Source organism: Calidris pugnax, unplaced genomic scaffold, assembly GCF_001431845.1.
Source record: "Calidris pugnax isolate Ruff unplaced genomic scaffold, ASM143184v1 scaffold188, whole genome shotgun sequence".
NCBI lineage: Eukaryota > Metazoa > Chordata > Aves > Charadriiformes > Scolopacidae > Calidris > Calidris pugnax.
The window spans coordinates 9,679,504-9,694,512 of NW_015091257.1; the positions used below are offsets into that span (position 1 = coordinate 9,679,504).

At 37.8% G+C, this 15,009-nt stretch overlaps 1 protein-coding gene across 4 annotated transcripts in view; it reads right to left on the bottom strand.

The window, feature by feature from the left end:
* The window catches only part of MID1 (midline 1), a 143,656-nt gene that overhangs the window by 35,310 nt on the left and 93,337 nt on the right, over positions 1-15,009 (bottom strand). For all 4 annotated transcript variants that reach the window (XM_014960454.1, XM_014960455.1, XM_014960452.1 and 1 more), the window contains one exon: positions 12,099-12,194. In XM_014960454.1, the coding sequence (XP_014815940.1) occupies positions 12,099-12,194 (96 nt within the window). The remainder of the gene's footprint in view (positions 1-12,098; positions 12,195-15,009) is intronic.

Sequence of the window (15,009 nt, forward strand, 5' to 3'; positions counted from 1 at the left end):
TTAACTTAAAAAACTCTAGACTAAGAAAAACAAAATGCTTGGAAAAATCTCTTGGGTTTCTTGCACACTGACTACAAACTTCTCTTTTTCTTTGAAATTTGAAAAGTATACTCTTTTATAACCTTCATTTGAAGACTTTTCCAATGTTATAGCTTGCACAGGCTTATTAAAAGTGAAAAGAATATTCCAAAATTATTTGATATATCTGAGCTTTGCATGAAAAAATCCCCATATAATCTGGGGGCTTTTCTAAAGTTGAAATACTCCTTAATCAAATTTTCAGCCTACAAGGCCTCTGATTCAGTAATAACTTTACAATTGAGCGCATGCCTAACTTTAAGTGCACCATATTAGCCGTGGCCCTAAAGGGACTATTTGTGAGATTAGCATGGAGTATTATTTACTTGTGTGTTTCTGAGGAGTCATATGTCAGACCAAAGAGCCACAGGCATGGAGCAGGGCTCCGCTGTACAGGTGCTCCTGAAATACCAGAATAAGGCTCTGCCTTCTGCTTGAGTCCTTTGATGAACAGCAGCCTTGACAATAACTTCCAGCTGGGGCTGGCCAAGGAATGCGAGTTCCGTCTGGTGAAAATATTTGAGGTTTTGCGTTCTACATTTTTCCACATTAAAAACAAGCCCTCTTTCCAAGGAGTTCATTAAAAGAGACTGAGAGCTGCATTAGAAAAGTCTGGAGACTTCGTCGCTCACTTTGGTTGTGGGAGGCTCTGAATCATGCAGAGAGCAGACTTAAATCTGGGCTTCCTCCATCCCAGATAAATGTTGACTTGTTAATCTGAGATATACATTGTCTGAGAATTTATGCTGGATTTGGAGACGTCTTTCTGTAGAAAATTTCACTGACATCAATACACTTAGTTTCGGCATCAAGAAGTTCCTTAAAAATCCATGTCCAGAACTACGTCAAACCTAAAGCTTTGTGTGTTGTTGGTATCATTTTTGTAAACTATCGTTCCATGCCATAAAACTGTTCTAAAACTGACTAGGAAGCCTTGTTACAATTTAGTAAAAATTATGGCATTTTCTATTACAAAAAAGCAAGCAAAGACTCATTCTAGTCCTGCTGCTTTTGTGGGAAATTTATTTCTATTTCTGTAATATTCAAAGACCTCAGACAGTTTACTGAAAAAAAAAATTAAATTTCAGGGTTCTTTGCAGGTTTTCCAGACAGATGGGTAGGAATTGCTGGCCTTTGCCTCAGGGAGTGGGTGTAGAAAAAAAAGAAAAATGGGGGTTCCTCAGATGTCTGACAGGGAGCTGGAAACAAGAAGTCTTTCCAACCCAAAGGGGAGAGCTGGCCAGCTGTTTCCAGCTTCACAAGCTAAGATCTGCTTTTGGAAAGCATTCTGCTCTCTACAGAGGCTTCCTTGACTTTTATCTTTGGAGACCTGAGTTAAATTGCAGCTTAGGTCATAAGAAAATGAACGTGGTGGTTTCAAAGTCCCCGGCAGATGTTTGGGAAATCACACAACTACACCATGGCTAGAGGTTCAAGGTTACAGGGGAGCTTCTCTGGTTAATTCAAAGGCAAACAGGGTGTCAGAAGGGCTAGATTCATACCCGCAAAAACTTCCCCAACTAATGTACTGGAATGAAAGCATTTTTTAGTGTCGCAGCAGAATTTTTCTTGCTGGAGCAAAACTCTCCCTCTGAGATTCCTTATAGGTGAGGCAGATTTGTTCAGCAGTGGGAATGCATGTATCTTTTCATCAAATAATCTCTAAATGACAAGTAAAATAAAACACCCTAGATTAGAGGTAGCTTGCTTTTAAAGACTACACTGTCTGGGACAAATTAATCAAAACCAGAGTAATTTTTATTCACTAGTCCTCTACTGGCTATGCAAAATGGAAGTAGCTTGTAGAAAGTCTGATCTTCGGAAAGTGGGGTCTGAATTTGAGTTTCAGCTTTACTATTTAAAAATGGTCTCAATGCCTCAAAAAATATATTTTTTTTGAGTTGTGGCCATACAGGTAAAGAAGAGTTATTAGCTTTGTTTATGGGTTTGAATTGATGGTCATAAAATTAGTAGTACTCACAAATAAACAAAACCATCAGAAAAACAAATTGCAATAATTCCACTTGACTACTGTAACATCATTGCCACATATTTCATTCTAGATTTTGAGCCTGAATTCCTTCTTACACCAAACCCAGAAACTGAGGAAAAAAAATATCTAAAATGATGGCATAAAATGGCTGGTACCTGTTTAGTCTCGGGAAACTTTCTTCATTGTCATGTAGATGTAGAACATATTTTCTTGGATTAGAGTCCAAGAAAATGGACTATTTGTCTAGAGACAAAGTCAATTTGTCTAGAGACAAATTAAAAGATTATATTCTTCTAAAGAGAGAGGACTATTTACTTTTTAATCACTCCATGTTGTGAAGTGAATAACTTCTCTTCATGGAATCATGATACATTGAAGACGTATTCTACCATCAAACATTTCATATTTTTTGTTTAATGGAAATACAAAGGATAATGACTGATGTACATTTATGACAACATTTCTTCTCTTTCTTTTTATGGATGGCTAGACTGAAGGATAGTCACGTACTCAAACTTGTTTCATTTCATATCCCTGTTTTATATTCTGGGTTATTCAATGCAGTCTTCTGTCGCAAAAGCAACTCTTGGAATAAAGCTTTTTCAGACTTTATGTAGTCTAAGCATAAAACTGATTTTATCTATTATGACAAACTGTGCCTTTGGAAATAGGTGAGATTAATCATCTTGCCATCTGAACGGATCATCTACAGCTCCTTTATTATGAATTGGTGTAGGAGAAAAAGCAATGGTCATCTCCCATTTCAAGTGTGCCAGAGGCTTTGTTTTTGTTTGCATTCCACATCTATCTCCAACCAGAAGACCTGTGTTTAGTGGCAGTCTCAGAGCAGGTTAAACAAAGGTCAGTGCAAAATTACAGCAACTTACTCTGGCTACCTAGGAATTTTGTGAATGAAGAATTGATTGGGCCAGGATAGGTAAACTGCTTTGGGTCAGGCTGATAAGACTATCTGCCCCAATCTGGACTAAAAGTAAACTTTTTTAGAAGTTTGAAATACTCATGTTATTTATTAAAATATCATTTTAAAGTTTTTCATCCCACTGTGCTTTGAAACTTATTGTTGAGAAACTAACCAGCAAGATACCTAGCAGTCTTTCAGTGACATTTACAATCTAATCACAAAACCAAACCAAACCAAACCAGAAGTTTTATAGAAAACAAACAAATTGTTTTTATAAGAATTCCTTTAAAGACATAAAAAAATTTAAACTCAGATGATCTGGAAAGTTCTCATAGAGATCAACTCCAGAGACGCTTATGCTGACAGCTAAAAAGCCCATTGGCCAGCCTTACTGCAATGAACCAAGTATTGTTTGTATAAAACGTAAGTGCAGCATCATGTTGGAACTATAACTATCATTTCTCAGGATAGGAAAGCACACCAGAGAGAAGACATTTATTGAGAGACAAACCATAGTATCACAACTGGGTTAAACAGATCTGGGATCATACTGCCAAAAAGAAAAATGGTATTCCCCATTTTCCTTCCATCTGCAGAAGTGAGTGTGGCCACCTGGGGAAACGGCTGGGCTGAGCTTGCCTGACTGATGTGCATGTTGCACAAACACATGGGAAGCAGGTAAAGAAACACACCGGGGAGGGCAGAAGTAGAGGTGGGAAGAATTTTGGCAGCAATGAGGTTTAAAATCAGTTTAAGCTGTTTGAGAAACTAAGCCCTAAGAGGGGTGTGTTTTTTTAAGGTGCAGTAAAAAGGTCATATTAATAATTTATTTTCAGTCATTATTTTTCTCCTTTATGTTAGTCCCTTCTTTGAACTTAAATAATGAAAATATTTTTTTAGTTGAACTATATTTACTTATTTATTATTTTTGTTTTCTTTTTCCTGCTGACATTAAGCCTTTGTTTCAAGTTGAGCAAAATGTTCCACTTTGTGTGTTTCATTTTCATTCAGGGTAGAAAAACAAAAACAATTAAATAATCACTGAAGTTCAAAGGACTGCCCATCCTTTGATGAAGATGAATTAAGTGCCCTTGCAACCAACAGTCCAGTACTTAAAACTCTCATCCAGGATCTTTAGCCTAGTGTTTAACATGCTCACCAGAGAACCAATATCTTTGGTCTCCTTGCTGCTGTAATTACTGTTCAGCTATTTAGGTAGGGCAACAAAAGGTGAAACTCAGTAGTTTGTTCCCGCAAAGGTAAATGTCTCAAAGACAGAAGGTTCCAAGAAGTAACAAAGTTTTGAGTTACTTTCTCTGATGGCAGGCACAAAGTACTATCTGCTGCATTAATTAACTAGTGATTAACAGTGAACTAAAAAACTTTTTTAGACTAAGGCCAAATTTTTACAGGAATATCAGTCTAACAAGACTGTGAACAGATACACCTGTATGAATGTGAGACAGACGGAGAGAGGGAGCCAGTGGAAACTGGCCGTCTTAACAGGCACTGGCAAGCGCTGCTGCTAGTTTGTATACAATCCATGTCATCTCTGTCATAATCACGAGTCCAATTTCCAGAATTTACAAAACAGCTGTAGATGCATTAACATATTCCAGCAAGTGACTAATCTGTGCATAAAACGTGTACATGCTGCAGTTCAGTACATATATAGGACCAATTATACATTTAATATAGGACCAATATTTTATATAGGACCAATCACACATTTTTGAAAACAAATAATTTTTTAGGCAAATAATTGAAAACAATTAAATAATTTTTTAGTCAAATAGTATTTGACTATCAGCTAAGGCTTACCAGGCATGCAACTTAAGACACCCTTGAACGAATATTCTGTATTGCTATATGCCATGCAGCATATTTTGTTAGTTTTTATTTCTGAAGTTTGTCTCTTCTCTAATGCTACACAGAATTACAAGTCTGACTAAAGCTTACCTGAGATTTTCACTGAATTAAATCAACTTATATGTAAGTAGAATTAAGTGTAGAACTAAAGTAATTAAAAATCAAAAGTAGATCATGCCATAAATTTCATCTGAGCAATGTTAATAGAGAATGTACTCTTGTACCCTCCCTCATTAGAAACTGTCTTAGGAAACTAAGGCTGTAAACTTTATTAGGATTTTATCATGAAGTTTGCTAATTAGTCTGTTATTGAAAGTAATAATTCTGGATTTCCTTGAAGTCATGTTTTCCTGTCTATTTCACAAACCAGAAAATGTCATTTACTTCTAGCACTTAAATGTAGCAAATCAATTTAGCTGCTAAACATGTTTCTTAGCAAAAACAGAAGATACTGGAGCAGAGGAAAAAAGTAGCTTTCAGTGGAGTTACTTTCCAAGTTATCTGCATTTAAAAATCCCATCAAATTAGATTCCTAATTCAAAATGACTAGGGGTCAGTTTTGTATGACCACAAAGGCCACTTGCTGTAGTTCAGACACCAGGATTTACATACAGGCTTTACACCTAACGAGGACTTCTCAGTTTACTTGAAATGGTCTTTTACTGAAATGGTCCCAAAATCTCAGGAAGGAGCAAGTACTGTGAAATTTAGGGAAAGCAGAACACACATGGTTTTTTATTGTCATAGACATAGCCTCTATATCGTTTGAGTGTCCTCAGAGAATCACTCTGACAGTCAGGTTTTGATTTTGCCTTCCCTCAAGAAACAGAAATGCTACATATATCTTATATAAAAATTGACGGAGGTATTTTGTGGCAAGATTTGAAGAAGCTCTCCTGGAGCTGAAGCCTTACCAGAGATCTGAATTTTCATTATTTATAATTTTTCCATTTGGCTCACTTATTTTGATCAGGTGCACACAGAGAGGTAACAGCAGGATTTTCCAGGTCCTGGCATCTTCTCTTAATTGCTTTTGTTGTTACAGTAATTTAAAATGTGTCTGATATTTGTGAGTGTTCAGTATCTGTGCTGGTGAAATAAAAGGTCTTTCAATATACTACTATTTTTTTTTCAGCTGATTATATAACATGGCTACAAAAACCACCCTTTGACACACAAAAAACCAAATTTTGACTGGAAAATGCTGAGATTTAGCCTGCAGCAGATCTTTAGAAGTGAGCTAGAAACCGAGCATTTCCATTACAAATAGAAAGAAAAGGAAGCAGCAGCTTGAGGGTTACACAGTTAGAGGAAAATGCCTTCCCTTCTTTATACAACCAAAAATGATTTTGCAGTGGTGTCCAGAATTTGCTTCCTATGACGTTTAGTGAATTGAAAACAAAACAAAACAAACAGAAAGACTGAGATACAGATGTTATAAAGCTGTCTACAAGCAAAACCTATTTCCTTTCCCCTCCCCCCTAGATAATTGCTCCAATTTTTCCTCCAGCTGAGTTCAGATTATGTTTCTGCCTAACAGATGAGAGAAGCTTCATCGCATTGACTATTTAACAGACTTTTAATCATATATTTCCTAGAAGAGATGAGAAAAAAGTCCAGAAACAAACCTCAAATTGCTTAGAAAAAAGTAACTGACAAAAGAAGCTTGTGCTCAAATTTGTGCCTTTTGCCAACTAATGTCATGGTCTAAAAGATGTTTGCAGAAGCTTCACACATTCATAGAAGCAATGTGCCTTGGAAACTACGACAAAGAAGCAAATTTGCTGTGACATAGCACTTTGTCCACCAGAGAAACCTGTGACATTAAAACCAAGGGGAGAACCTAAGCACTTACAGCGTTAAATCCTTCCCCAAGTCAACTGAGAAGTGGCTACATTTGGAGCTGGGGACAACTGGAAAAGGCACGGGGCAGCAGAGCAGGATGAGGCCCCCATCGCCTTGCATGTGGCAGTGTTGTGGGGGGCAGGTGGTCAGGCAGGGGAGATGCTAAAGGCCAACCCAGGGCATTGTTGTGCTGGTGCCCCTCCTGCACACAGTGGGAGACACGGAGACCTGGCAGTGGGTTGGTATGGCCATGGTGATGTGATGCCATCACCCAAGGACTAACCTATATGGCCATACCCTAGGCCTGTCAATCCCAATTTTGCAACAGTCTTTTTAGAATATTTGGCCAAGGCTCCTACAGAATTTTTCAGATATTCACATGAGAAATTTGCGTAGCACTTTTGTCATGAGCAAATTATTGCAGCTTTGTTTCATCCAGTGAGACCAGATCCAGCTCTTTTCCCTCAGCTGAGTTAAAGGGCTTGTACCTAGACTGTTAATTTATGCCAAAGCATAAATAATTACATTACTACCTTTCCCTTTAAACATTTTCTCCATATAATAGCTCCAGAACTAAGTAGCTGCTTTCCTGACCCACATGGATGTTTTTATGGACTTTTAAGAGCCGCATGATCATTTAGCCACAGAATTTAAAGATAAAATTCTCCAGGATGGTTTTTAACGTTTTTTAAGATGTTTTGTCCAGATACTATGAGATGTGTGAATGCTGTGAACTAGGATGGCAAATAAACATATTTCAGATTAGTAGCCATTTCTAATCCATTTTCTCAGTTTGTGGAGAAAGCTATATTTTATCCTACAAATCACTTAATTGTTTGACGCAGCCAAGCCTGCCGTCCCTGGGGAGGCAGCCACATCCGCCTTCCCCCCCTAAGCAGAGTGAGGAGCAGAGCTGGATCACCACAGCCAACCCAGCGAGCTGCCCTGAGGGAAGGGCTTCTCTGCAGAAAGCAGCCTGGCCAAAGGCACGAGGTCGTAGACCTGTCATTGTCTCCAAGGAAAGAAAACAAAACTTTCCTGATTAACAATCTTCAACATTTCTGCCAAACCAAGAAATGACAGATGGGATTACAGAGAAAGGGGGAGTGGAAAGATGGAAAAATGAGTGTAAAACAAAAAAGGGTCTTAGGAATGTATGTGAAAGAAGAGTAAAACCAGTGTGCCAGGGTGCAGTAACGAAACAGAAAGATCCGGGACAGAAAGGACTGTTAAAGACTCAGGCATTCACTTTTCAGGGTGTGGTTCCCTTTGAGAAAATGGGATTTTTAAAATTAAAGGTTACCATAAACTAAGTACTAGCACAGACTATATCTTCATATTAAGCATGAGATCAGACATTCAGATATTAAAATTATTATTATAAAATGCTTAATAATATCTCTGCTATACTTAAAGCAGTGAAGAATACAAGTTTGTTTGATTTTTACACAAAAGTTTTCTTGCCAATATGCCCAGAACCGCCCACGGGAATGCAAGACTGGAAGTGGACTTCTCGAGTCTCCCAAGATCAGGTCCCCCATCAGCATAAATCTTGCCATAAATTGATAAACTCCATCTAAAAATAAGCAAGATTTATGCCTCTGTTGTTGTGATGAAAGGCAGCCCCAGACCTCCCCTCCCTGGTGGCTGGAAGGAGTCCAGCTTCCAGATAGCGAACGCCCCCGACCAGTCCTAGCCTGCTCATGTGAGCAAAAAAAGAACTCTCTTTCAGAAGGGAATAAAGATTAGTTTTAAAACACAGAGAGACTGGGATTTGGCCTTCGCTATCGATGAAGTTACAATTGCCTGGTGGAAAGGATGTATGCATAGATAATTAATCTGCAGTGAAGCTAGTTGCTGGGAAGTCATTAACAGCTCGCTTGGTTGATGAGAAACAGTGGCTCTGTGACAACATTTGGTTTGGCTGGCGAGGATTCACTTATTCAAAAGACACAGAGCTTGTTTGTTGTGCATTTTGAGAAACATCAGCTTCTACTCCATATCAGAAGCCAAAAACACATTCCTTTTTCATTTTTCATTTAATATTGAATTTTTTGGTTAATGACATGACAAAGGCTTTAAAAAATGTTAGTGTTTATTTCTACAAGTAAATGCTAATTAGCATAACTTTTTTTTTTTTTTTTTTAAGTTTATATACCCCTTTACAAAAACTTGTAACTTTAACGTAAGGACAAATAATTTCCTTTCCTTCCTTGTTTTTCAAAGCTCAAATTATGTGTGAAACCCAAAGCTTCTTTTCTTTTTTGTTTCAACTGGTTTTAAAGCTCCAGCAATCAAAATTGACATTAAAATAACATTATTAAAATGATTTAAAATTAGGTAAGGAAAATCAAAGTATGTAACAGCAGTTTTTGAACTGTATTTCCTATATTTTTACATGTTTACAAATTCTATAAAACATATGTTACATCATTATCTGTAATATATTGTTTCAAATAATGAAAAAGAAAACATTTCCTATAAAATTAACTGCCTGTTTGGTTTTAAACTTTGAGTGAGTTCATATGGCAACACTAATACAGTCATTGGAGACTTCAGCTTTTCCTAATTTTTTGCCATTTTAAATTTGTAACATTAACGTTAGAAACAATATATCGTATGCTTCATTTGGGTTCCTGGTTTGGGATGAATTTCTGTCACAAAAAAGCATAAAGAAAGAGAGCATATTGACTTCTAAAAAATCTATCTAAGTCTCAGCTTCTCTAATGTTGGAGATATTCACATCATATCTGAAGTTTTCACAGAGCTCTGAGAAACAGAGATAGCTTTAAAGTTTACTTCCACATCCCCACTTGCCTGATTTCCAGCACGGCCTAGGTCCAGGGTTTTGACTGAAGCTCATTTCTAATATTTAGCTAATTTAAATGCTAATTAGACTAATTTGATGAATAAAACGTGTTAGGAATTCATTAACAACTTTGCTGTTGCTTTATGTCTACAGAGAAATTTTCTAAAACAGGACTCCAGGGATAGTAGCGCATCTGTTACCAGTTGAACAAGTTGGATTTTTTGTAATACTAAACCTCAGAGTTGGTAATATATTGCAGAATTGCAGAGGAGATGGAGGAGGGATTTTAAATTTTCCAGATCTAGGCCATCTTGGACATAGGCCATTAATGAAGAGGAGGCCTTATGCTGTCCTGGGCCCATCTGCTTTGTGGGTTTTGCTCCGAGTTTTATATATAGAGGAAGAAAACGTGCCTTGTCTCTGTCTCTCATTACCTACTAAAGTCGTTGAGCTAATACTACAGTTGTTCTGCCTGATGTTATTGCTGCCGATGCAAAGAACTCAAGCTGTTCTCCTCAAGTCTGATACTGTGGATAGACTTTTATGGTTTTGTTGAGCCCCATGAAATCAGTAAGTCTCCACAGAGATGGAGCAGATAGAAAAATGGACGAGATGATCACTTTGGAAGAACAGTCTTGGTTTCGTTTTGGTTGGTTGATTTTTTGTTTGTTTTGGTTTTGGTTGCTTTGGGTGGATTTTTTTTTTCCTTTTTTTTCCCTGAAGCATGTGCCATTGCCATGGTCAATAAGGTACTTAAGCAGATGCCAAATTTTCAAGATGTGAAAAGTTGCTCTTCGCCTTAATTAGGTGACCAAACTTTAGTCTGATAAAGAGAGAAAAGAAGTCCTGGGGAAAACTTCCATGGCACTTCATAAGAGAGAAAAAGAGGCTTCTCTAAAAGGAGAGTGCCCTTCTGCACAGCAAGCAAGTGGACGTATTACAGCAGTGTATGTCACAGCTAACTTTCTCTTAAATTATATCCATGCTTCAGCTCTGGGTTAAGGCTACCATCCTCACTCAAATTCCCCAGGGCTGCTCCCTAAATAGCACTGATGAAGAAACCTGGCTTCCTTTCACATATACAGACAACCATACTCAAAGTGGAATACCTTTTCTACACAAGTTTATTATTATTTAATGCTGCCTCTCTGCTAGGAACATACAGTGTGCCCTTCTTTGAATAAATGAGGCTGCTGAAGGAACTTCAAGGCAGTCAGACGTGAAATGGTCCTATGCAGAAGCCTGTCAACAGACAACACTGTCATGCAAATGAAAACCCAACCATTTTTCACAGGGAAAATAAGTTTTCCTTGCTAATCTTACAAGTAATTAGCTGTTCAACCAACAATACCTTTTCTCTGTGATTGAGGTCTGAGGCTTGTTTCACTCTAAATCAGCAGTACTTATGTTGTGCCAGCTCCTCTGATTCCTACACCATTAACTTTCCCATGCTATCTTAAAATGAACTTGGAACTTGTGAAAACTGAGAGCACTGCAAGTATGAAACTGCCGTATCTCAGTGAATCCAATAAATCTGTCAACAAGCACGTGCACCTCACAATATTGAGCCTTTCCTAGACTTCCATTGTTTCTCATCCACAATTTACCTGGAAGAGGGTTGAAAATGTTTTGTGTCTGGTGTATCACCCTGGCACTCATGGCTAAGGATGGCAGCAAGGAAAGCACTGCTGATAAAACTTTGATGCCATGGGGTTGTTTGTATAATATTTACTGGCAGAAAGCATAAACTCATGTTGTCTTTTGCAAGTTTTGTATAATATAGAAGCTTTTTGTTTACAGTGGTTTTGGCTTTGTTGATCTGAATGTACTATAAGGAACTGAAAAGTTCTTATACTGTGGCAAAAAAGTAAAAAGAAAAGTTTTGCTAAAACCCAGTTTATTTTGGACTCTGATCTCCTCCTGTGCCAGCTTCCACGACCGAATTAGTCTGTGATTATTTTAATTTGCATGTAGAGCGGCAGCCCCCACAGGGCCATCTAAAAAAATCCCCCAGATTTGGGGAAAACCTGGATTCAGGTCCCTCCCTGATGAAGATTTTCTGTGATGTTCGAAGTGGAATATGTAACTGAGGCAACTCAAAAGCCTGTGAGCATCTTTCTTCTTCTGAAGATAAATATAGTTCAGGTATGACCTTTGAGTCCACATATGTATTGATACTTAATTCTGATTAAAAAAAAAATCAGTAGCTGATAGAAACCTAAATATCACTGTGGATCTGCCATTACTATTTCTTTGCCTTAGTTTTCCACCTGTAAATATTACTCTACCTCACAAAGAAGCCAGAAAGATAAACATGTTACAGAGGGCGAGTGATGTGCTCAAGTATAGCTGTGGTGGGGGCCATACAAACATATAATTAAAAGGGCATAGGAAGAAATGTAGAGGAGGTCATATGTATTGAGAATACCTTTTATCAGTGAAAAAGCTCCAAATCAGTTTACTACTACTTTAATTTAGTTCTGTGTTTGTTGGCTTTTTTTTTCTTGTGTGCTTAAACTTTTGTTCTTGAATAGTAAAAGTGAATGTAATTAAAGTATTTCAAATGGAGGTGGGGTACTCACTTCTACATGTTGACAGGTCTGAATGAGTTTTGCCAAAAGAGTTTCCAGTTCAGTATTCCTCTTAATAAGGTTGGTGAGGTTACTTTCCAAATTTTGCTGTCAAAAAGAAAAAACACAACACATTAGCATTTTTAAGAATTTAACATTTAGGTGAACAGTTGAAAAATGGATATAATTTCGGATCTGAATTTTTTAATTACACAGGTATAAATATGAGACTTTCATTTTCACATACTCCATTAGATGTTTTGTATATGCATCACGTATGGCAAGATAACAGAGCAGAGAAGTTCAGGATAAGAGCAAGTTCTAGAAAACAGAGTTTCTAAGGACCTACTAAAACCTAGATTAAGCACTTAGTTTTAGTCAGGGAGGAAAAAGGGAGTAAGGAGAAGAGCAGGAAATGTAAAAACATTTCACCAAAAAAGTGATATATTTTGGCTGAGAACACCTTTTGACTCGTTCTTTGCTCTCAGTCTAACATCTGAATTTAAAAGCCTGCTGCTAACTGAGGTCTCCGAGTATGTGCCCCTTTGGGACTGTATTCATAAGGACCCAGTAGACGGGTCAGCAATTTCTTCTTGGGATTCACAGTGTGGAGGTTGGTGGGTGGGGATTGATCTAATTGATTTAAATCCCTAGTTCAGTAGAGTTATATTTTTTAATAAATAATTCTAAAGAAAAACATCCTTTCTATGCCTAAGAATGAAATATCTACCCACAGACAGTGTCTTCACTAACTGTTTTTAAGAGAAAACTTGAGGCTTGTGTCTGTGTTTATCAACTGATTATGGCTGCAATAAATATCTGCAACTGTGGGAGCTGGGAGTGCTTTCCAGCTTCCAGATCTGAGGTTGCATCCTGGCCCTGTACAGTTGCATGTGAGACTGAGGTCAAGAAACAAATGTTTCAACCTCCCTTCTTCTGTCCATATCCCCAGGAAGGAGATGGCTGCAACCTGCTCCCTTGTCTGGCTGCTTCAGGAGCAGGACACTGAGGTGCACCGTGGAGCACCGTGGAACCTGCAACTACCAACTTCTTGCTTTTTACTATATGTCCCATGATAGCTGCTGTTGTACATGAAATTCCATCTTCTGGAAGCACATGGGCATGTAAAGTCCTGGTTTTGCATGAAATGCAGTTTCCACAGAGATAAAAGCAACCTGTAAATATAACTTCAGTATATATATATAAAAAAAAGAATTAAAAAAAAAGAAGCAAGCCATTAAAAAGGAAACACTCTGGGTAGCACTCATTTATTTCAGTAACTTCAGGGGTTTACATTTCATTTAAAAAATCCTGGGTACTGTTGGCGTGACAAACTGTTCCTCACAGTTATTCACCTATGTGAGTGCGTGACACGAGTCCCTTGCTTAGTGTTCCTGACAGGCTGACAGTCCCTGCCTTCTAATTGCGTTTTGTCCTCCGAGCAGTCCCCAGTGTCTGGGAAGCACTGAAGAAGAATACCACATCTAGCCCCCATGCTTCTCTCCTCACAAGGGCTGTAGTGTCTCTGCAGAGCTCTGATTAATTTCACCCCTCCTCATCTTTTATTAATGGGCTTCTTCTCTTCACACGACTACTTTTCCCCCTGATGTATCTATTCTGTGGTTTAAGTCCCTTCAGCTACCATTAACTCACCTGACTTTTCTCGTCCTTTTTTCCCCCTCCGCCCTTACTACCTCTGTGCATACATTTAATGTGTGTGTGTGTGTGTGTGTGTGTGCTCGCTTCTGTTTTCTGGCACTGCTCCTCCCTGCCTATTCCATGCTGGTTTAAAACACTTTGTTCTTTGCCCTCCCTTTCTGCAGCCGTGCGGTCTCCTTACTCCTTCTTGCATATTGCTACAAACGAATGAAGCTGGCAGCATCTCATTGCTGAACCGTACACACTTTGGCATTTACCAGGGCTGATGCTGTAAACACCGAAGGAGCAGTCAGTTCTGTTCCATTAAAGATATCACAGGATTTTGATGGCTTTACATATATAACCCTTCCGAGAGGCGTGATGGGTGTTTGAAGTACATAATTTTGGCATTTTCTTCCCAGCACAGCCACGCATATCATGTATCACAAGCTCTGGCTGAAAAAATACCTTCTACACTGCATTTATTTTATAGTCCATTAAAACAAAGAGTAACAGGAACGGGCATTTTTTTCCGAACGGTTTGAGCTGTATCTTATATTTCCATAAGCTCTACTGTGAATGATCATTTAATTGCAAAGGCATGTTTGCTGTGCTGTTAGATGTCCCTTTGTAGAGCTGAGACTCATATGCAAAGTCAAAATACCGTATATAGTTACAGTATCAGATGACCTTTGTCTTTAAAAAACAGTTTGTTAAGGGGATCCAAATGTGCAAATACTCTTGAAATTATATTTATACACCTTCTTATTGCTTATATATTCATTTTGTACATGTTCTGATATTTTATAACAAAACATTTAAAATGAAAAATGTATATTCTTGATTGGGATTGCCTAATTTCAAACGTACTATTGGACACAATAAACAGTAACATCAGGATGTACATATACGACGAAAAAAAATGTTCTCAAAGCTGTTATGGAACACGGCAGTGATTTTCAATAACCTAAGAGTGTCTCGAACTACGGCTATTAATATGTGAAGAGTACGTATTTTTCTCTGAAATCAGAAACAGAAGTTCTCTGAAACAGAAATTTGTTTACCCATAGATTATATACAGATTATTGTATTCAGGATATTTTCAAATCCTGGATAAAGAACAAAATTTTAGAATAAGTTCTCTATCCAGTGAATACAAACATAAACCATATATTTTATTATGGTTTCGCACAGATCTCTTGGTGTCCTCCGCATTTCCCAATTGTGACAATGAAGGATAACTACTAAACAAGTGAATTGCCTTACTCAATTGTGTCATTTTCAA